General features: G+C 40.3%; 1 protein-coding gene across 2 annotated transcripts in view; it reads right to left on the bottom strand.

The window, feature by feature from the left end:
- Window positions 1-24,179, bottom strand: part of RAPGEF5 (Rap guanine nucleotide exchange factor 5) — a 218,835-nt gene that overhangs the window by 149,679 nt on the left and 44,977 nt on the right. For both annotated transcript variants that reach the window (XM_032873502.1, XM_032873512.1), the window contains exons 4-6: window positions 22,628-22,749; window positions 21,014-21,182; window positions 7,364-7,430 (exon numbers count right to left, since the gene is read on the bottom strand). In XM_032873502.1, the coding sequence (XP_032729393.1) occupies window positions 7,364-7,430; window positions 21,014-21,182; window positions 22,628-22,749 (358 nt within the window). The remainder of the gene's footprint in view (window positions 1-7,363; window positions 7,431-21,013; window positions 21,183-22,627; window positions 22,750-24,179) is intronic.

Here is a 24,179-nt window from a genome sequence, read left to right as displayed (position 1 = left end):
CATATAGGTACACACATACAAATGCACACACTTCTGTTCACAAGGGATTTGTTGAGACCTGTTTTATTCTTGAATGGGTTCTACACACTCACACCTTGATGAACAAATGCTTTTAAATAAACATCCCCTCACTGGCATCATTTCAGTAGGTAAAACAGCATGTATTATGTTGCTCACCAAAACCAAATTCTCAAGGCTAGAGTTAAATGAGATTACCACATAATCAGAGTATGTGCAGATGGTTTCTTTGGAAGTAGAGGTAACTTAGTAATTAATGTTAAAAAGTTGTGTGTGTGTGTGTGTGTGTGTGTGTGTGTGTGCATGTGGCATTTAGGTATCTACTCGAGGAAAATCATTTTGATGTGCAATAGATAGAAAACATGTAAGCATTTGTGATTTGGAAAAGACAGCAATCAACTATTCAGCTGTTGGCTCAAGTATGAACAAGCATGGGTTGGTGAGGTGTTACTGTGAGACCCTCCCTGAGGAAAACTGCAGCTGTCCATGGGGTCCCAGAGACCTACAATCTACAGCCCAAGGCCCTGTGGACACTATAGCAGATGAGGGAGTTCTAAAGAATAATGAGGAAAGGTCCTGACAATTCCCATGGCTCCTTAGAAATAACAAGAACAATGAATATTGTGCCCAAAATGTGCTACAATTCCTCTGGTGTTTTTGATGATCTTTGAAAACAGGTCTGTCTTCTTGGGCTTCCCTTGACACTTTGTCTGAAAACTCAAGCTACTTGGCCTTTCCCCAATCACACAGTAGCTCTTCAGCCACTGGGAAAACTGGAGCCAACGTAAGGATTCCAAGTAGGAATTTTATGTTCCCCACAGATGAGAAATATAAGGTAACAAGATGTTCATAATCCTGTAGCAGTCGGACAGAGGGTTAGTCATTCCCTGGGGGATTAACTTACTTTTATGCTCTGAGCAAACATGCCCACTCAGGTCTGTGATAGACTAAAGGGAGAGATTAACTACACTCCGTTTCTCCATTCCCCAGAAATGGAGAGGCAGGTAGCCAGGAAAAAGGGTAAGTGGAAACTAACATTCAGTGTTTTAAAAAAATCTCTCTCTAAATATGGTAAAAATCATCACTGGATTATGCTCTTCATATACTAAATGTGACCGAATCTTCCCCACTCTCACTAACCCAAGATTATTTCCAAACCTTGCTAACTTGGCACACAATCTCTTAAGAGAATTCTAATTTTCTAAAGATTCATCAAAACCCAAATCCCATGCTATTTCTGCTTCCTGAACTGGTATCTTCTCGAAAGTTTCCAACTGTAAAAGCTGTCACTGTTATCTTCAGATACTACTGTTCAAAAAGGGATTCCCCCAATGTACCAAACCCCATGTGTAGGTTCATCAAGAGGGACAAATGGAGGGAATCCTAGCCACATTACATGCTTCCCAGACCCAGAAAGAACAGAGTCCTGTGAAAGGCACATCCTTAGAGAAAATGACTGAGCTTCAGGTAAGATGGCAAAGGAAAGAAGACCCAACTACACAAAAGCAGAACAAAAGAACAGGCAAGAGCAGAGGAAGGAAAGAGCCAGCAAGATCACACATCGTGAAAAGTTCGCATCCTTGAGTTCCATTGGGCACTGGATGATACGAGACAACTGCCTGTTTATTAAGACCCAGTTACTTGTCCTTCCGTAACAAATATTTCCCAAGGGAACTCTAAGGAAAAGACAAATAGGGAGAAGAATCAAAGGCCTAAGTTCAGTGCGGGTCTTAGAGATTGAGAATAAACTAGATCCGCTCTACCCGAAAAGTAGAATCCCAAATGGAAAAAAAAGTGAGAACAAGACTTTAACTACAAGAATAAGTTCACAGGTGATGTGAAAACTGATGGAGTTACATCACAACTTCTGGACACTGAGCCGGGAAAAATGTTTTTGTGACAATGACAATGGGCAGCAATCAGTTATAACAATGTTTCTTGTTCCTGGAGAGGTGTTAAAAGAGATTTCATAGCAGGTTTCTTTTTCTCTAACACTTTAAACAAACATTATATATCTTAGCATGCATTTTTGCTTTGGAGGGGGTACTTACTTGCTTCAAGGTCTAGAACTTGTACCAACACTCCATTTACAATTTGGATTATAATTTTTTTTTTCAGTTCAGTGCTATTTCTTAGAGGAGTGATACTATACCTTATGAGGGGTGATACTGTACCCTATGAGAAGGAATTTAGAAATCCCATTAAAAGCATCATATGCAGAGCTTCTAGGATAAGGTTGGATGAACTGAAGAAAATGAGCAAGGGGATAGAGCAGTACCATACAGAGACACTGAAACTGATGAGAATGACAAACCAAATCAGGTTTTAGAAGGAATACAACGGAGTAAGTGTGTCTAATTAATGATCCCAGAGTTTTAGATTTTGCCCCTCTCCTCATTGATCTCTCTTCCTAAATTCAGCACTGTCGATTTGTCACTTGTTTTCAAGATTTTAAGTAATCTCTACACCTAACAGGGGCACTCAAACTCAAAATCCCAAGATCAAGAGTCATATGCTCTACCGACTGAACCAGCCAGGTGCCCCTTGATTTGTAATTTTAATTCATCTCTTCAGATATGTCCTCAAACTCTCCATTACTACCACTACCAGGTTACTGTTTCAACGCAGATACTTAGCACTGTTCTTTTCCACCATCTGAATGATGGCTGGCTTCACTGGACCAAGCACCACAGCATACCACACCACATGCCCCCTTGTTCTTCTGTAAGTGCCACTAATGTACCCATCCCACCAAACAGACATTTAATACATATAATTCGCAACTTAGCCTAACTTACATTACTCTCAGCGGCTCGACAATCATACTGTGTAAACAAAAATCGCAAATTTCAGTCAAACCAAGGCAAGATATTTGTGTTTTCTTATCTACAGTTTCCGTCATGAAAATTTAGTCTAAAGAAAGAGAAAAAGCTTAATTGGGTTTGTTTTGGACGTTGGTCTTAAGTAAGCAAAAGATGGAATGGAATGGAATGGAAGCTCACCATTAACTTTATTTCCTACTCAAAGATACTCACGTTTCCATTTCCTGTCTTGGAACGTTTCCAAGTATGCTCTTCAACAGACAATTTCTCTGTGACTGGTTCCTCTACCTTTAGTCCCGACCTCTCTCTAGGCTCCAGATTCACATCTCCAGGTGTTTCTTGAATATTTATATATTTTATATTTCTTTGTCCTCAAACTCAGTATGTCTAAACTCCACGTTGCCTTCCCGATATTTTATTCAACTTCCTAAGAGTATCATCACTTTTCCATTCTGTCTCCTATCTTTATCTAGTCCTACTGATTTTTAAAAAAATTCTTTGTGCTCCTTTTTGAACTCATTTTTCTCTTGGTTCCCACAAAAACCATGATAAAGTAGGTTTTCGGCAGCCTCTCAATCAGTATCCCCACCTCCAGCTCATCTTCTTTTTTTTTTTAAGTAAGCTCTATGCCCAATGTGGGGCTTGGCCTCACAATCCCCAGATCAAGAGTCACATGCTCTACTGACTGAGCCAGGTGCCCTTCATCTTTCTTTTTTCTTACATGTCTATTTCATTTTGTTAATCTGTTGTTCAAAAAGTCTTTCACTTTTCTTAATTGGGAGCTTCTTCTCTAAACAGTTGGCTCTACTCAGCATTTTCCCTTTCTACTTTCTCATTCCACCATCTGCACAATAAACCCCACTGCTAGAGTACTTATCCTCCTAATTACCACATGTTCAAATCCTGATTGCCTTCATTGGTAGTTCAAGTCTCTTCGACGAAGCTGTTACTGTTCTTGAACTTACGGTCTATACACCACTATATTCAATGTTCAATTGCCAACTGCTTTGTACCTGAACTCTCTATATGTACTTGTCTTCCTGGTATGAATAGGAAACATGTCATATGTCTTTGCTGCTTCTGAAACTATCCCAATAATATATTACATTACTAAAAAGAAAAGAGGCATAGTAGTTAAGGAACATGATTAGGAAGTAGAAAATTCTGAGTTCAGACTCTGGCTTTGTTCCTTTCTAGGTGAGTGACCTCGGGCAAGTTACTTAACCTCTATAAGCTTTCCTATCTGTAAAACAGGGATAATTCCACCTATTTCATAGGGTTGTTGTGATGTTTAACAGAATATGTATATGTGTGTTTGCACAAACACAGAGAATGTTTAACACGGTAACTAACCCATAGTGAGTGCTTTCTAAACAGATGGCTGTTATGATTTTGCACACAACAGGTACTCCTCTTCAGTAAATACTTTAAACTGCACACTCTATAGATACAGTGCAATCCCTATCAAAATTCTAAAGGCATTTCTCACAGAAATAGGACAAACAATTCTAAAATTTGTACGGAACCACAAAAGATCCTCAAAAGTCAAAGCAATCTTGAAAAAGATAAACAAAGCTAGAGGCATCATGCTCCCTGATTTCAAACTGTATCACAAAGCTTCAGTAATTAAAACACGATGGTATTGGCCTAAGATAGACACACAGATCAGGGGAAGAGAATAAGGAAGTCAGAAATAAACCCATGCCTATACAGTCATTAATGTATGATAAAGAAGCCAAGAACATACAATGAACAAAGTATGATCTCCTAATAAATGATATTGGAAAAACTGGACAACTGCATGCAAAAGAATTAAACAAGATCACTTTCTTACATCATATACAAAAATAAATTCAAAATGGATTAAAGACTTGACTATAAGACCTGAAACAACATAAAACTCCTAAAAGAAAATATAGGTAGTAATCTCCCTGTCATTGGTCTTAGCAATGGTTTTTCGGAACCAATATCAAAAGCAAAAATCAATAAGTGGGACTATATCAAATTAAAAAGTTTCTGTACAGCAAAGGGAAACCACCAACAAAATGAAAAGGCAACCACTAAATGGGAGTATTTGCAAGTCATATATCTGATAAATATTTACAACTCATTTATCTACCAAAGTATATAAAGAACTAATACAAATCAATAGCAAAAATCAAACAATCCAACTGAAAATTGGGCAGAAGACTTGAATACACATTTTCCCAAAGAAGACAAAAGATGGCCAACAGGTACTTAAAAAGATGCTCCACACCACTAATTGTCAGGGAAATACAAATCAAAACCACAATGAGAAATTACCTCCCACCTGTCCAAATGGCTATCATCAAAACGACAAGAAATAACAAATGTTGGAGAGGATACCGAGAAAAGGGAACTGTTGTGCACTGTTCATGGGAATGTAAATTCATGAAGCCACTCTGGAAAACAGTATGGAAGTGCCTCAAAAAGTTAAAAATAGAACTACCATGTGATCCAACAATTCCATCTCTGGGCATTTATCCAAAGAAAACAAAAACCTATTAGGACATATGCACCCCTATGCTCACTGCAGCATTATTTGCTATAGCCAAAATATGGAAATAACCTGTGTCCATTGATGAACAGATAAAACAGATGTGACATACACACGTCTGTATGTGCGCACATACACACACACACACAGACACACAATTGAATTTGACCTTGCCATAAAAAAGAATGAGATCTTGCCATTGGCGACAACATGAATAGAAGCTGAAGCATTTTGCTAAGTAAAATATATCAGAGAAAGAGAAATAGCATATGATCTCACATATTACACATATATTTGTAACCTAAAAACAACAGCAGCAGCAACGGTAAAAAACAAGCTCACAGATATATGAAACAGACTGGTGGTTGCCAGACATGAGAATTTTGGAGGTTGGCATGATGGGCAAAGAGAGTCAAAAGGTCAACTTTCAGTTATAAAATAAGTCATGGGAAGTAGTGTACAGCATGGTGACTACTGTATATTTCAAAGTTGCTAAGAGAGCAAATCTTGAAAGTCCACATCACAAGAAAAGGTGATATGAGGTGATGGATATTAAGTGGACTTATTGTAGTGATCATTTCACAATATATATATATACAAATATCAAATCATCAGGTTATATACCTGAAACTAATGTATGCTATATGACAATTATACCTCAATTCAAAAAAAAAAGGTTGAATAAAAAACTGCAAAGGTCACATTAAATATTTTTTCTTAACAGGCTGTCAGGATTCCATTTCACATGAAACTTTACACCACCAATCACTGTATTTAGTCAAAAACTACATTTTGAAGCTACATTCCAGAAGAATAGGTAAGGCAACTTTTAACTTTCAAGCTGTGTGCAGATGCTAAGATCTGGTGTATAAAATTCTGTGAAAGATCAGTTTTCTCCACGTATATAACACAATCCAACACAATTTTCAGCAATTACCATTTCAAGAATGCAGTTAAAGCAGAACTGAAGAATCTTTGGGGAGATTAGAAAAGTTTCCCAAAAGCCAAACCAATGGATAAAAGATTTTGTCAGATAGGATAGTGGGAGTCCATCAAAAACTAGGGCTCAATGATTAGCAACCATAGCTAGCTTTTTTTTTTTTTTAGGAGAATCTTTTTATTTTATTTTACTTATTTATTTGAGAGACAGAGATCACAAGTAGGCAGTGAGGCAGGCAGCGAGAGAGGAAGGGAAGCAGGCTTCCTGCCAAGCAGAAAGCCCGATGCCGGCGGGGCTCGATCCAAGGACCCTGGGATCATGACCTGAGCTGAAAGCAGAGGCTTTACCCCACTGAGCCATCCAGGTGCCCCACTAGCTTTTTCTATTAAGAAGGGCATGAGCTTTTCTTCAACTAACAAGGCCATTACCAGCTCTTGATTGGTGCCTTTAGAAAACAACTGAAAAATGTTGCAACCGGGCACCTGGGTGGCTCAGTTGGTTAAGCAACTGCCTTCGGCTCAGGTCATGATCCCGGAGTCCCAGCATCAAGTCCCACATCAGGCCCTCTGCTCATCAGGGAGCTGGCTTCTCCCTCTGCCCCTCACCCCTTTCATGCTCTCTCGCTCTCTCTCAAATAAATAAAATCTTAAAAAAAAAAAAAAAATGTTGCAACCTAGCATGTTAGAAACCAATGACCTGACCTTTTCTTGGTTGAGGTAATTCTTTTTTTTTCCCCCTAATGAAACGTATGGTCTTTTCTCCTTTGTGTGGCAGGTCACAACATTCCCTAGGTTAAGTCATACTGTATTTTAAAAATCAGATATAATGTCTCCGCTATGGTTCCAGGACTTTCCACCAGGAATATCTATGATCTTGCTGGAGAAACTGCACTGAGGATAACAAGTCAATGCCATGTCTCCTTTTGCCTTGATGTGGGCCTCCCACATTGATGTGTACCCAGAGAGCAAATGTCTCTTTCCACTGCTACCCAAACCGCCTCCCCTTAAAGGCCCCAGCCCTCCTTATTTTCTGGCCCCCATAGTTAGGAAAAACTCCATGCCTTACCGCAGATGTTAGACGAACAAGAATTTCATCACTGCTTTCTTCTGAGTCTTCAATTTTCTGATGAGACCTTTGAAAAACAAAGATGATTTATTCTTAATTTTGATTGCTCAAATTTATCTACCAAGTTATGGAGAACACATAGCAAATAATGGCATTATTAATACATGAGTGAAAGTACCCATGCAAATAACATGGTGTCAGTAACACCAGGGGACCCAGCTCTGTGGCAGCCCAACTGTTCCTTCAAAATCAATTAGCAGGAACTTCTTTATAGTCTACCAGTTAAATCCTGAGGATCGAGTATTTGTCTCCAAATGATATCACAAAATAGTTCTGACACATGAGATTTATGAACATGGGCATGCACAAAGCATAAACAGATACGATTGGAAGGTGGTTAGGTACCAAAATTCCCTACTAGTCTAAATGAAATACAGATTTTGAAAATCTGACACATGAATTTCCTGCCACATCTGAATTTCACCCAAAACCGATTTGTTTTGAAATGGTCTATTATAATAGGCCTAATACTGTGACAGGAATTACGTGAAATACAACAGCAGCAGAAGTTCTTCACTCTTTTTTAAAGTACTCTAAAGCTCTAAGCCCTCATGCAAAAAAAAGAAGAAGAAGAAGAAGAAGAAAGAAAGGAAGAAGAGAAAATGCCACAGCCCAGTTGAGAAGCCAAGAAAACGGCACATATGCTAAATATGCTAAATAACTAAAGAGATGTATAACATATAGTATAAGACCAGTTTGTCTGCTTAGGAGAATCACCTTTGTAATGTATCTCATGAAAATATTTTCACCACACCAATGTATACATGAACATAAAATTATTCATTTCTTTTTTAAATGAAGCATATTTGACACACAGTATTACCTTAGTTTCAGGTGTACTGAAATTATCTTTAAAGCAAATTTTATAAAATGACATCTTTTTTCCTGGCTTGGTCAAAGAAAAGAAAAGTTAATGCCAATTGAGCATAGGTAATTATCTCACAGATCTATTCCACAGCAATCCCTTTCGCCACCTTCCGTGGACTCCGAGGGACCAGGGTTAGTTGCCCTGCAGGGCGGTGTTAACCAGAATGGCAGGGCAAGGATTGATTTCAATCTCAGAGACAGCCGGGGATCGGCTCCAGCACTCACCTGGCGGGGCAGGAGGGCTAAGGAGATCTTTAAGAAGGGAAAAGTGAGTTGGATCAATTCTGGCATTGGCTTCCTGTTCCTTTGTTTTTAAAACCTTTTATAGAAAACAAACAAACCAACAAACAGACCCCAACCCTCTAAATCAGAGCGGTGGATGAAAAGCCATTCACCTTCACCAGAACTGCATGCTCTAGGTAGGAAGCGGGCCTGGCGCTGTCAAGTCCTTTAACGACCTGTGCTGCAAAGTGCTCGAAATGCGAGCTAATAATCCACCCAACAAAGACAGTGTGAACTGAGCATTATAAATCCCCATATTCCCTAAAAAGCAAGTTACCCTGATAATGCATATTTCGAACAATGAACTTTATTATTAAAATTATCTATTCATGAGGTTTCCACATACATGACGTTCTCCTGAGAAGAGATCTGCAATCCTTTCTAACCTAAGCCATCCAACCAGGTGTACAGGGTTAAGTTGAGTTCACTGGACAGATGGGATGGGGAATTGAGAGCCAAACACAATGGGCACCAGGGCACCAGCAAGGGCTTGGGCACTGTCTGCGTCTGCAGGGAAGCAGGGGCTCGTCCCGCCAGCTCCTGGTTTTCAGACCCTGGCACATAGCTCAGCAATGAGTTTATGGGATGAGGTATTTCACACTAGCAAAGATTCCATCATGAATGTGTTCAATAAACTGCTGAAAGGAACTCTGAATTCCAAGGGAAGGGAAATTCTTGTGTATGTGACTGATAATGGCTACCTCGTGAGTAACCACTGAGCCACTGATGGTTTACTGACAGATAATTTAGTTCCTGTTCAGAAGCAAAACTACCTCTGGTCATTCTTCCAGCACAAAACATGCCCTGGCAAAACAAAGCAAAACAAAACAAAACAACCAAAAAATGTTTCCAAAGGAAGTTATGTGTAAGACAGACAGAAGTGACCTCCCAAGAGCCGTCCTGCAGCCCTCATCCCATTTTTATCACCAAAACCACCACGACTTGTGCCCAGAGCTCTCAAGTCATTCTCCAGCCCCTGAATCTCCCCCGAGCTCACCTTGCTTTACAATCTGCCTTCAAAAGGGTTCTGGGGGGCAATTCCAGGAACCTCATTTTCTATGGGCTCCTTGAAGTCAACATAACTTACATTATATTCCTACCGCCTCATGCCTCTCACAACTCAGCTCCGTGGTCACCCTGTGGCCATTCCCTCTCTTTCCTTCACTTCCCCCCTGTTAAACCTCACTGACAACTGAAGCCTTCTACTTCTCTTGCACAAATTATTTTTACTATCTTCTAACCAACTTCTTTGTCTCTGGGTTCTCCTCTTGTGCCCCATCTCCTATAGATACCAGGATTATCTTTCTAAAACTGAGACCTGATCCTGCTCCTCTAAGAGTTCAAACCTTCAGAGATTATCCTACAGCTTACTGAAAGATCTAGAATTCACAAAAACTCTTCCTTTCCCGCTCATGTGCCCCCAAACCTCCTGCACTGGCAGGCACCCGCATCTGACCTGGCAGAGTAAGGTCTTAGGAGAGGGTCTGGTGGTAAGAGGTAAAGAGTGGAAGAGCTTAGAGAAAGGGAAGGCTAATACCTATCACTGTGTCCCCTCTCCAGATCTATGCCAAAATGCCCAGAAATACCAGACCTTCTTTACTCAACAAATTTATTTTTATGAAAGAAGATAAATGTTGATTTTATGTATAGAGACACACATCATTACAATCCAGTGAAGACAAAGCTCTCCCATGTCAGATCAAAACAGGTAATGAAACAGGGCAAGGGGGGAATAAAGAAAAGAATCAACTGTAATAGTTGCCTATTTTCCCATTATTACTCAAGGGGATCAATGAACAGAAGAGGAAGAGAGAAGCTCTGTGTGGTTTGTCAGTGGTTACAGAAGGGAAGCAGAAAAAGCCCAGCTGGCATCAGCAGGTAATAGCCATGACAAGTGACATGAGACAGAAAGAAACCAGCAGTGACCCCAGGAAGGAAGACCCATCCCAGAGTGTTTGTGCCAGCAGGAAGCTGTGGCCCAGCAGGCAGGACAGATTTACAAATTCCTATGGCTGCTTCTCAAGGTCCCTGCTTCTCAACAGCCCAAGCCAGGTCCAGGAATTCTCCAACGGAAAGTCCCGAGTGCTGGTACTGTGCGCAGATGTCTTCAGTCATTTGAGAGGTCTACAGGATCTAAGGGTGCCAGTGGGAGGACAAAGGAATGGCAAAAGCTGCCTCTGTCCCTTTAACCATCAAATAGAACACAGTATCATTCTACCCAGTCCCCACCAAAAACAAAACCAAGCCAAACGCTGCCCTCTCTAGAGTCTTTCTCCTTCATCAGTGACAACCCCAACTTTCCAGCTGGAAGTTGAATAAATTAGTGGAGTCCCTGAAACTTTAAGGAGTGCTCTACGAATCTCTATACCAAGATTACCATGCAGAAGGTGCTGGCTTGTTACCTGCAGTCAATTCAACTGAAGGACCCTGCTTTTACTCAAGAACGCTTTGCCTGAGCTATTCCATGGTTCTCCCAGCTCCCTGGAGCAGTTCTGTCTTTCAGTGACCTTCTTGCCATTCACATCCAACCATGACTTTCTTATATCAAATACGAGAGATGTGGTAACTGAAAATATCTTTAAAGTCTTAGCAATACAAGGCACCCCCACCTCCTCACCTTTTTCTAAGAAATAACTAGTATAGACGTAGTGACCCAGCCAATTATTTGACAATTATTCGTACAATTCATTCCACAGCAGAAAAGAACAGTAAGTCCCCAGCCAAGAACATCTCTTAGCTCTGACAGCTCTGTAGTCACATAGTGTTGAGTTCCAATAAAGGGGCTCAGGAGGTACTGAGGCCCTCCTCAGTAAAGGCGGCCATTATCTGGGCAATAGAATTTATTTTATACCGTTCAGGCCCAGTATAATTTCTAACAATTTGGATTTAACTGGTATCCCTGTAGGGCTTCCCAGCATTCTCTCAGTGAGAATTCCTTCACGAGAATTAGCATAATGGGTTTGAAATAATTCCAATGAAGTTCTTAAAAATACATCTTCTTTATGAGAGACAGAACCCACGCTCCTCAACCAGATTTTGGCCAAACATTTGTGCCTTAAGATTCAAAAGCAACCAATACCATCTTGGAGTTGGAAAACCCTACTTCCTTCGTAACTGGAAGAAGTTTTCATGGTATTTCGGGGTGGAAAACTGGAGCCATTTTATTATAGAAATATCATCCAAATAAGACCACTTTACATTTGTATATTGATACTTCAAAAATGCATGAGTTGTCTGTCCATCTATGTCTCAATATTAAATAGCGTACGTGGGCTGCCAAGAGCTACCACTATGCATAACATTGTTCCTTTAGGAAAATGTGTTAAATGTCTGTTTTATGGTTGTTGGAATTGCAAAGATTTGGAGTCGAGTAGTTCAAGAGGCAGAGACTGTGCATTAACTGGCACGTGCCAAACCAGCTGGTTATCCACGACCTTCCAGACATACTTGTGCTGACACCATACTGAGCTGCACATTACGAAGAAACCTAACACAAGGAGTTGTGGCCTCAGTCGGCTTTCATGTGAAATGCTATTACTGCTCTCCCAGGGGCTCCATTTGCGTCTGGGTGCTTTTTGCATTCACATACACATCAATCTTCACATTAAAGAGAGATAATCTAGACTGGGACCCAAGGAGGGTGGGGAACACGCCTACCTCCAAATCAGAATTCTGACGGGGAAGAGTTTTGTTCTAGGGGGATGTCAGGCAGGCCTGTTCACTACATCCCACCATCACCCCCCACCCCCCAAAGCTGGGCTGGTGTTGAGCTGTCCTGTGCTATTTGGTTTGGAGGGACCAGAGGGAAATACAATATTTAGGATGGACCCAAGACTACCTCTGCTAGAGGCTGATGAAATTCTAGGGTGCAGAAAAAAACCAGAACCAAGACAAACTATACAGGAATCTTTCAAACACAATCCCGCAACAAGCAGAAGATGCACGGCACACACACCTATGAAAATAAAACAAAACATAGCAAAATCCACCTTTAAGATACTCTGCCAACCCAAGCGAGAGGCACTCAGCCTCATCTGTGATTGTCAAAGGCTACTTCTTGGGAGCAGTGATATCCAGGGTGAGGTTCAGATGGGTAAGGAGTGGCCCTGGAATTGCCGCAGGATTACCAGGACAAGGAAGTAGGAAATGGCAGGAGATTAACCCAAGGCCAGACCAGTCACCGCCCTATCTGATAGGGCTAGAGAGTTTCTCTTTAGTGCTGAGGGCTAGAAATGGATGGAGAAGTAACTAGAAGAGGATATAAAATTAAAAGGTTGGTTGGTTTCTGGTTATTACAATTAAGGGAATCATTTGTTTGTTAAAAAGAAGAGCCAACAGAGAGATACTGAGAAAGCAGGAAAGGAAAGGCTGTGGGGTAGGACCCACAGCCCAGAGAGAAGAATGTATCGTGTGCAGAAAGAAGGGCTCTCCCACCACCAAACTGAGAACAAATGATGTCAGGTCAGCAGACGATGCCACAATTCACATTCTCCTGGGACAACTCAGCGTCTGTTCCGTACTTGCTGACTGTCGGGCAAGGAAACTTCAGGGCTTTTCTTTTGCAGAAATATTTCCTGGGCCAGACTTGAGATTTTTCCTTCTTAGGAATCACTGATAGTAAGTCCTAGACACTATCCAAGAGAATGCTCTCCAGGTACACAGACTCTATCTCCACCACATCCAACAGCCACTGATTCCGGGAGAGTAAGAAAGTACACTCAAGTACTGTCCCTTCTCTAACACCTATATTCTGGACACATCTATTTTGCATAACAAATCCTATGACAAAAAAGAAAAACTGGGATGGTAGAAAAATGAGAATTAGATTTTTCTTGCCATCTCTGATATCATGAATACAACCTTCTGTTCAACTTTCTAAAGGGGAGTTAATTTTTCACAGGATTTGGCCTCTGTAAGCACAACTAGTAGGCTTTTACCAAACATTAGTAAAATGTGAATGTGACAGCTTTCACTGAGTCCAGGATATTTAGTTACACATTCATCCAAAATCAAATAAAATTAGTTACTACTGATATTTTTGCATTTTATATTGAAGATTTGAAGACTAGTAGTTAATATTTAAGTAAACAGCTAGCATTTCAAATACTAGCAAAACCAGGTTTAAAAGTTCAATTTTTGTTAAAATTCCTATACTACTCTTAAATAATTATGTACTCTGATAAAAATAAACAATCTGTTCCCACAGCTAGAATAAGCCTTTTCTGTAAACAATGGAAATTTTGGAGGGCTTAGTGTTTCCTTGGGAGAGGGGGTGATGAGTAATAACAAAGACTGAGACCAGCTGATTTCATAGCATTTTTTATACAATTTAAAGTAGTAAATGGAAATTTACTTCACCTATGATCCTAATACAAAACTTGTGCCAAGTTCCATCATGAATCTTTTTTTGAGAAATACTCAAAAAAAGTTTACTTATCCAGTATTTATTTCCTATTCCCCAAAGAGCATAAAATGAGAATCTAATTAAGAAAAGTCAGGAATATAAAAGGTAGGTTTGGGACATAGGAATGGTGGACTTGAAGTTGATCTCCCACTTAGAAGATATTAATCCAGCACCAGTTCAGAAATCAAGAATGCCAATGGATTCTTACCTTGCTTAAACATGTCAGGCGACAAGGCAAAGTTAGGCAGGATAAGGACAACAAAGGAGAGGAGGTGACAGGGTGGAGGGTGGTGGTGGCATTAGCATATGTAGGGTGCCAAGGGCAGACAGGGATCTGAATTTTGGAAATCACCACTGTGGGGAGGATATTAAATAAAGAACTGGGTGAGGACACAGCCAGAGTTAAGAGCAGAGAAAGAAGTCTGAGGACTGGGGCGCCTGGGTGGCTCAGTGGGTTAAGCCTCTGCCTTAGGCTCGGGTCATGATCTCATCATCCTGGTATAGAGCCCCGCATCTTTCTCCCTGCATTGGGCTCTCTGCTCAGCGGAGAGCCTGCTTCTCCCTCTCTCTCTGACTGCCCCTTTGCCTACTTGTGATCTCTCTCTCTGTCAAATAAATAAATAAAATCTAAAAAAAAAAAAAAAAAAAAAAAAAAGGAAGAAGTCTGAGGACTGAGGGACTGAGCACCAGGACACTCCCTGTTCAGAGGTTAGTGTTTCCAAAAGTAGTATTATTATGCAGGTATGGTGAGGCCAACAGACAAGGAGATGACTGCCATTGAAAAGATAAGTCAGTCTGGGGACAATTAGGTCTTAATAATACGGAGTCTTCCATTACATGAACATGGAGAGATCCTCTTATTTAAGTCTTATTTTTTTTTATCACTCATGAAGTGTTTGACATACAGCTCTTGCACACTTTTTAGATTTGTACCTAAGTACTTCAGAGTGCTTTTTGTGCTAGTACCTAGAAACATAGTTGATTTCTGTACACTGACCTTATATCTTATGACCCTGCTAAACCTGCTTATTAGTTCTAGTAGGTTTTTTGTAGATGCCTTGGGATTTTCTATTTATATAATTGGGTCCTCTGCAAAAAGAGGTGGCTATATTGTTTCTTCTAGTCTGTATATCTTTTACTTCTTTATCTTGCCTTATTGCACTGACTAGTGTTGAAGAGAAGTGATTAAAAGGGTATGTATTAGCCTTGTTCCCTCAGTGGGAATGTAGTCAGTCTTTCACTATTAAGTTAAGCCATAGGTTTTACGTAAGGTTTATCAGATTGAAGAAGTTTCCTTATATTCTTAGTTTTCCAAGACTTTTTATCCCGAATGGATACTGAATTTTTTTCAAATGCTTTCTCTGTATCTCTGGAGTTTAACACACAGTTTTTCCTGTTAGACTAAATCTGATGAATTATACTGGTTGATTTTTAAACTTTGAACCAACCCTTTTTTCCTGGAATAAACTCCAGATTTTCATGATGTATTATCACTTGTATATATGATGGATTCCATCTACTAAAATTTGTTGAGAAAGTTCCTGGTTTTCACATTCATTTTCTCTTTCTGAACTTTGTCCTAATCACGCTGGCCTCCTAAAGGTTCTTATATTACTGACACAGAGTTGTATTCCCACAGGGCCAAGCACAAACTTGTACTTCATACAAACCTCATGGTCAGTGAAAGTCTGATGAGGAAGAGTACTGGTGACACGCAGTTGCCTTTTCCCAGACCTTCTTCTCCCTGCGCCTTTTCCTTATCTAAAAGCTAAGAGGAGCAAATTCAGTTATCTAAGGACTCCAGACTCCCTTCCAAATAATAATTGTTTATAAAGCTAAATGCATGGAATTTCAGGAGTGTCAGCCAAGTGGCGGTAAGTACCATGCTTGATAAAATCTTCATCATAATGGCATTAATCTGACTTCTTTACATAGTAGTTTACAACTTTGATTTAGTTAACATTCGCGGTTCACTTAACCAAGTACTTTCTGTATGGCTGACTTTACAGAACTATAGACTTCAACTTTGGTGTATATCAGCCTCACCTTTAGAACTTAACATTAAGTATGAATATGATTGTCTCAGCTCTCCATCCCATGCCTGATTCAACAGATCTCATATTATGCCTCCTTCTTTTTGAAAGGGTCATGGTTGAGAACCACTGCCACAGAGGTCACTTCCAAGTTCACCTTCTGCCTTCATTTCACATCACTGCAGCCTGCCTTGCCGCAGCTCCTTCATCTGTAACTTCAAACCTCTATTTTAAGAAGTGTTCATCATTATTGCTACTATTGATTTTATGACTGTTGTCACTTCCAGGCCAGCTTAGGCCAAGTGACTAAGCCAATTCTTCCCCATTTTTTTAAGTAGGGAGACACCTTTTACATAGAAAGGGATCACAGAACCATGAACTCCGTACATGTTGATTAAGCAAACATACGACAAAAACGTTACTATGAATTCAAGTAACAAACTGTATTTTACTTCTTTCAGAACTGACGACACACAGGTAGGTCATTTTCTTTCTTCGATGTAAAGATAATGCTTGTGTTCCCGATGGGGGCTCCATCTGAGACGTGCTCCCCACTCTTCTCAAAACCTGAGTTCCTCTCGCTATGACTCCCTGTGGCAGCTGCGGCGACCTACCTCGCGCTGCCCAGACATGCCGCCGCTCTTCCGAGCTGCAGACCTGGCACCCTGCGCCATCTACCTCAAGTATCCTTTTGCATCTCTGCCTAGAGCATGGAATAATGAATGCTAAGAAAGTCATCTTTTTCTTTTCTTTTTAAGAGAGGGAAAGGGGTTTGGGGGTGGGGGGCAGAGGGGAGCAGAAGGGAGAGAGAGAGAGAATCCTAAGTGGGCTCCACGCCCAGGGCAGAGCGCAACACAGGGCTCCATCTCACAACCCTGAGATCATGACCTGGGCTGAAATCAAGAGTCAGACATTCAACCGACTAAGCCGCTCAGGGGACCCGCTAATAAACTCACATTAACCTGCTGGACTGAGGTTAAGATACCATTTAACTAAGCACCCTGCTAAATAAGAATAACAACAATAAACATGTTTTTGTTTTTTTAATAGTTAGAATCAGGAAAAGACAGGCTGGGATGCCATGAGAGGGAGCTGTTTGAACAGAGGTCATAGGGCTGAATGGACTCTCTGTGGAAATCACAGACAGACCCTCAGGAGCACCAGCAACACCAGCAGGTACACAGGAAGTCCCACCAGCCAGGCAGGACGAGCAGACAATGGTCCAGCCAGGATAGACAAACCCAACTTGTACCAGCCCCAGGCTCCACAGCAGATAACAACAGAACACCCCAGTTATACCTCAGGGATCATTAGGGAAGGGGCTGCCCATCCACTAGGCAAAATCAGTGGGGATGGGAAAGGGCCCACCCTGACAGGAGAGCCTTCTCTACTAGGCTTAAGAGACCAATACCACTCACCACATACCAGAGACTGTCTTCCTGAGGAACAGGGAGTGGGCACAGACTGAACCTTTTTACCACAATATGCTCCTCAGCCTTTTACCTTATTAGAATAACTTAACTGGATTAAACTAAAATTATGGGCTTCTTTCCCTTCTTTCTGGCTACCAAGCAAGATGGAGGCTCATGTGGACAATAAATAATATATTGCTGAGAGAAAAAATGAAGATATGACATTTTTCTTTACATGTCTGGGTGTAGCATGAGTTACCTTTGAGCAATCCTCTAGAACTCTTTAAATAACAGCTTAAATGTAAACTGTCCTGTAATTGGAGAATACAGTTTCATGTATTTGAGGTTCATAGACTCAGTCCTTTCAGAGCCCTACTGCTCCCTGGTAAGCTGGCAGCTGCTGTAAGTGTGGTTAAACTGAAACAGCCAAGGTTCCTCACAGAGTAAGTCCTCCAATTTCTCACTAGTCCTGAAGGTACGATTAGGCTGTCTTTCCCTATGCTGTTACTTCAGCATTTCTAAACAACACCCACGCCCCCAGCCCACCCACCCTCCACAAAATTAAAAAAAAAAAAAATTAAAGAAAAGAGCTAGAAAAAAGTCCATTCTGGATGACTTGATTTGGCTTTCAGTTTGAATAAAATACCATGATTGCTATTTTTTCTCCCAGAGACGGTACTCTCAACACTCCGTTGAAATTATCTACTCAGTTTGGATGTAAAAGTTATTTTGTATAGAACGGGATTTTCCCCCCCTCAAATTAGCCCAGAAACCTGCAATAGATCCATTTGTCATCCTGCTTTAAGCCTTCTTTCCTAAATGGAAAAAAAAAATCCACTTTAAAAGGATACATTTGTATAGAATTGTGTTTACATAGAGACGTTAAGTGGTTTCCTCACATAATTTTACAGAGATTTCAACAAATTAAAGGGACCTAATGCAGAACCACATATACAGACTTTAATAGCCTTCAAATATCAAAAGGACCACAGGACAGGATTTTCAGCTCATGAATGGATGATGCAAGTTAATGAATCAAGAGGACCTGAGAGGCCATTTCAGTAGAATGGATAAAAACAGATTAAGAGAGCAGAATGGGTAACACAGAACTAATGCCACAAAAGAATGGAAAAATTTTTGGAAGCAAACAGCAAGCACCATTAGTTCTGAAAGTCGGACAGACAGGAACTGGAGACGTTGTGTAAATTTTGTAGTCAAAGTAGGACTTGGGCTCCCCCTTGAGGGGTGGGTAGAATTTGACTAGATAAGGAAAGGGGCCCAGGAAGGAGCCGAGCACCACAGGGGCGGGAGGGAATAAGCGGGTGTGAGATGGGGGTTAGAATGAATGGGGATCACCAGATGAGAGCAGAAGTTACAATGGGAATCACATGCATCGAGCCACAGGAAGGCTGAGCCATCACAACTGGAAGAGGACAGTGTCCCTAGGCACCTTTTCTCTAACCATAATTTCTTCCAAGTCTGGATAACCTCAACCTTGGCTTTCCAAAATTTAGCCAAAAATTTTACCCTAGTTTAGAGGTTTGCTTATAACTGTAGCATAGAAAAAAAAATTATATATTTGTATATTATATACACATATGTTATACATGTGTATACACCTATCTCCTGCCATTAGAGACTCGTTGTGGTTCATTAACTTTACCTGTTTATAGTTAGTAGTTATAATATGGAACAGATGGATCCATAGCTCCCCAGTAACAATTGCCCCAGAGGAATGACCACTGCCAATGTGCATGTTCACGCTACCACCAATAAAAAAACCTGCCGATAAACAAGGCACGAGTGATTCTCAACTCCAGAGGTGTGACGCTGGTGCTCACTGATAGGTATGACAAATGACTGCAGGTAATCTGGAACTAATATTAGGAACTGAATTTTGAAAGTAATTTTTAGATTCTAGAGGGGATTCAGGGTTTCCCTGTAACAAGGTCATCTCCCCCAGTGGCATTCCAATCCGCTGCCCGAGTCAGGGAGAAAGCAGTGGAGCGAAATCATGAGGACTGCCTGCTAGCTCATTTCAGCTGCCCTCATGCCCCTGGTGACCTGCATGCACCCAGGGGGCTGGCCCCTCCTCCTTCCTGCGTGCAGGACGGGAACTGGTGAAGGAGAGCTGCTAGAGAATGCCAGTCCCACAGCATCAAAGCGAGTCACAGTCATCTCTAGCTTCCAAAGCACACGCTCCTTCTTGGAAAGCTTATTAAAGTTTATTAAAATGCTCCTTGACTTTTCTCAGGAAATTCTGATCTCTGTTAAAAGCATCTTACACTGAAGAACATCTTCTGTGCTTAGACAGTTGAGTGAAGAATTACATACGAATTTTGCTTTACTATTCCAAGGTCCTCTATGTGCACTGGTGTTGGTAAAGTCATAACCATTTCAGAGTCTAACATTTTTATAGCTTCTGTTTATAGTGTCTTAGAAGGGGAAGTTGGAATGACCCCTATAACTCCTGGAACAAACACACTCTGGCAGGTGTTAGAAGAGCGGGTGTTAGATCACATGGGCATGGATGCAAACCCTAACATTCCACTCACCACTCGTGAGACCTGGGACAGGCCACCTGACCTCTGTGCCTCACTTTCCTCACTTAAAAATAGTGACAATAGTCCTAACTTCTAGAATTCAACTGAAGATGAAATAATACAAAGCAGTTAGCATAGTTCCTGACATAAGATATGTTTCTACAATCAACCTATTAGCATGGTGTCTCATTAATATCCTAACACTTATTTCTTTTCTAGAAGCCTGGATTAACTATCCAGTTTTGTGGGTTTTGTTTTGTTTTGTTTTTAAGAGTAACTCATCTTTGTGATGACTGTAGGTGTTTCCCCTGGAACCCACTTTCCTACCCGTGAGATAAAAATGACACCACTTGCCCTGCTGATCTCACAGACCTGAGAGTCAATAGTATGGGAACGTATTTGGAAAACTGAATATGGAAAAATTATTGATGGAAAGTTTTAACCTGAAATTTACTATTCCAAAATAAGCTTTTCATGAATTCCGTGGAGAGACAAAGACGTGTCAACAGCACCATATCATGACTCAAGCTCTGTCCCCAAGGCTTCGCTAATGAATTTTAATTCATTTTAATCAGATAGTGATTCACTATCTTCATGTGATTGTGATTCACGTGTTTTAATTTGCCAAATGTTGCTTCTCGCTTATTTTCAGAAAGGTCTGTTCACTGAAAGCTCTCTTTCTTAGGAAAGTCATGATGTGGAGAGCAGATAATATGTCAGTTATTATTTTATTTCAACCTAAGCCAAATCATCTTTACCTCTAATTTAGATTATTGCTCATACAGTGATGATTAAAGTAGATGGAGAATAGCACAGCTGGCCAGGCATCCGCTTCTGGGATTCGAATACCACTTCAGTCTTTTTTTTAGCTGGATTTAATCTCCAGTCGTTTCTTTTACCTTTCTGAACTTGCACCTGAGAAATGGGAACAGGACAGCTATCTCTTAAAGGAGATGGTGACCTTAAACAGCAGAGCACAGTCCCAGAAACAGGAAGTGTTCTCTAAGTTGAGAATAATTTTATATCAGAACAAAAGAACATCTACTTACAGTTCACAGATGCCAGCTCTAGCTGGAATGAGAGGTACAAGTTGCAGTAAAAGCTTGACACCATTCTGCCATTCTTCTTCCCTTTCAAATTCACAGTACAAGTAGCTACATTCATCAGAAGAAAACTGGTAGAAAACATAGGTATCTTGAAAGTATAAATTCTGGTCCACTGTTGGAAACAAAAAAGGGGAGGATCTATTTTTTAAAGTCTATTATTTAGAGAGTCATAAACCAAATAATAAATTAAAAGCCCTGCTAATTATTAGGGAGAATCAAGGGGTAGGACTATAATTACATCGTCTAAGTCCATTCATGCTCACAATCCCACTGAATTAAAAGGGACTTACTGACCAACCTATTTTTATTACTTGAGGCTTTAGCCAGCATATTCATATGGGTTTTACGATTCTTCTGCTTCACAGACAGGTGAAATCAGTAACAATTCAAAAAGTGGGGAGAATTTCTGTGTGTCTCAAAGCAAACAAATAGATTTAATTAATGGAGTGATACACAAATACAAAACTATCCCAAGTTTTAAAGCCGTGGCTCTCAATCAGGGGCAACTGTGACACCCAAGGGACATTCAGCAATGTGTGGAGACATTTTTGGTTTTCACTACCGGAGGGTGCTACAGGCACCTGGTGGGTACAGAAAGTGACACTGCTGAACAGCCTATAACGCACAGGGCGGGTTCCTACAACAGAATTATCTAGCTCAACATGTTAGTGCCACCAAGGCTCTTTTAAAAGGGATCAAGAATTGGAGACTTAACCTAAAAAAATACTGACACAAATTTTTTTGCTCACCAAAACATGAGACTCAATGAGCAAGCTGGTAACATCCCTCAAAGGTAGTTACCACTTTTCTAAATCAGAGTATCAGGTGCTGGGTATTAACGACTCACTGAAATTATAGCCACATCCCCATCTGTACTATACTGGGACTTGGATAAGACTTTCCAAACCTTACTATGCTCTCTGACCCTCAATATTTATTATCTATGGGGACAAAGGAACTTCTGAGTGACCAACTAGCACCAGCATGATGAAGCTAAATTAAGACTCTGAATTGCTTAACTTCTAATCCTTTAATTCCCTGGGCTCAACTAAGAAAAGCACTATCTGCCATCTATTTTAGTTGCTAGTTAACATCAATTTTGCGTTCTATTTAAACAGCTAATTTTCATAGGTCATATCTCTAATTGTTCATGATTAGTCAATTAAAAAGGCATAACATTCCACTCATAAAATCAGTTTCTGATAATTATTTTAAGTACAGCTAGATAAATCACACATTTAGAGCAACTAAAGATGTCACTGATGAAAAAAAAAATTGTGAGCGGGCTTTTGAGTAGAGGAGAGGGTAAGGGAAAGACGCTTAGACATAGTAGTCTATGAATCAGCAAGTACCTACTTGTTTTTACAAAAGGTGTGAGAATTAACAACCAAAAGATGACTGGTCATTTTTGTTTATAAAATGTGAGAGAACGCAAATATTTACCTGTGGAAACAACTTCCATCCAGATTGTAACAGCCTCTAGAAAATCAAGTAAATTTTGTTCTGGTAGCTTAATAAAATAACACTTCTATGCTTCACAAAACATGTAATACTGACCTGATAACATAATTCCCATATCCAGTAGGAGCTGCCAGACCCCTATGGCCATAGATCTGCACTGGACAAAAGGACAGTGTTCTAGAAGCCAGTCTACCAGCTCTGACCCAACACAGCTCCTCCTGAACAAAAGGAAAATCATTCATAGTAAGACATTATTGCCACTCATTTGCCCAAGAATTGATATTTAATATTATCCTTTTCAAGGGACTCAATAATAAATGAACAGGCAACTCTTACTCATCTTTCTGATTTCAGCTCAACTATAACTTCCATAAGAAAACTTAGAATCACACCTTCTTATGCTTTTGCTTCAAATCACCTACCATGTAGTAATTGTACATCTTTCTGAATGAATAATATCAGCTTCTGTCACTTCAGAATCATTTTCAGGATATCAGGGACTACAGACATAACTCACTGCTAAACCTCAACAGTGAGAACATTCCAGGCACAAAGCAAATTCTCAAAACATGTAGTTGAACAAATGAAGGAATAAATGTAGTGAACCTTTATATAGATAATGCTTCTGTCTTGGTAAGACAAGTACCTCAAGGTGATGGTGATAAACTTCTGTTCAACTCTTTGTAGATTTTTATCTAGCCTTTTTGAGAACAAAGTAACTCCAAGAAGATTACACAAAGTTAGGACCACAGTGAGTGGTAAAGAGTTTTGTTTGCTACTCTCCAAACACATTAAATCTTAAAATTTGTCTCAAAGAACAATAAATATGACCATTATTTAAAAAAAAAAAAAAAGATCTTATTTATTTATTTGGCAGAGAGAGAGAGATCACAAGTAGGCAGAGAGGCAGGTAGAGAGAGAGAGGGGGCAGAGAGGCAGGCGGCGGGGGGGGGAAGCAGGCTCCCCACCGAGCAGAGAGCCCGATGCGTGGCTCAATCCCAGGACCCCGAGATCATGACCTAAGCCGAAGGCAAAGGCTGAAGAGCCACCCAAGCACCACCACGACCATTATTCTTTTTAATATCATCTAAACAATCTAGCTAAGCAGCCTAAGTCGTAAACTCATAAACCCACAAACCCAGATGTGTATGATGGATTCCACTAACCACACACACAAAAATATCCCCTGTAATCTGTCTTAAAATACACAGCTATATTCGAAACATGCCCCAATCTGGGCATTATAAGCAGTATTTTCATGCCTACTTTTTCATCTTTATCAGCCTCAGCTGAAAACCCAAAAGAAGACAACTTGCTGAAATACAGTTTTCATTTGCAGAAATTTCACTGAAAATCATTCTCCCTTATGAAAATGTCACCATTTATTTTTTTCAAAGATGCATCGTGTAAATGGTTGTCTTTATTCAGTATTTGGTATTTAAGGACCAAAACACATCAACATTTATTTTATTCCTAAAACAGAAAAATACTGCTTATTTTTTGTGACTGGCCATAGCCATCAATACCTAGAAATCACACAGTAACCAACAATGTGAAGAAATGCCATGAGGCCCTACATTTTCGGGGGTAAAAGGAAAAATAAACTTTTGTGCTGAGATATTTGTTTTGTGGTTTTGGGTCTGTTTGT

Source organism: Lontra canadensis, unplaced genomic scaffold (genome assembly GCF_010015895.1).
Source record: "Lontra canadensis isolate GAN:19392208 unplaced genomic scaffold, GSC_riverotter_1.0 scaffold2, whole genome shotgun sequence".
Classification (NCBI taxonomy): domain Eukaryota; kingdom Metazoa; phylum Chordata; class Mammalia; order Carnivora; family Mustelidae; genus Lontra; species Lontra canadensis.
This window is presented reverse-complemented; position numbering and strand designations above follow the sequence as displayed.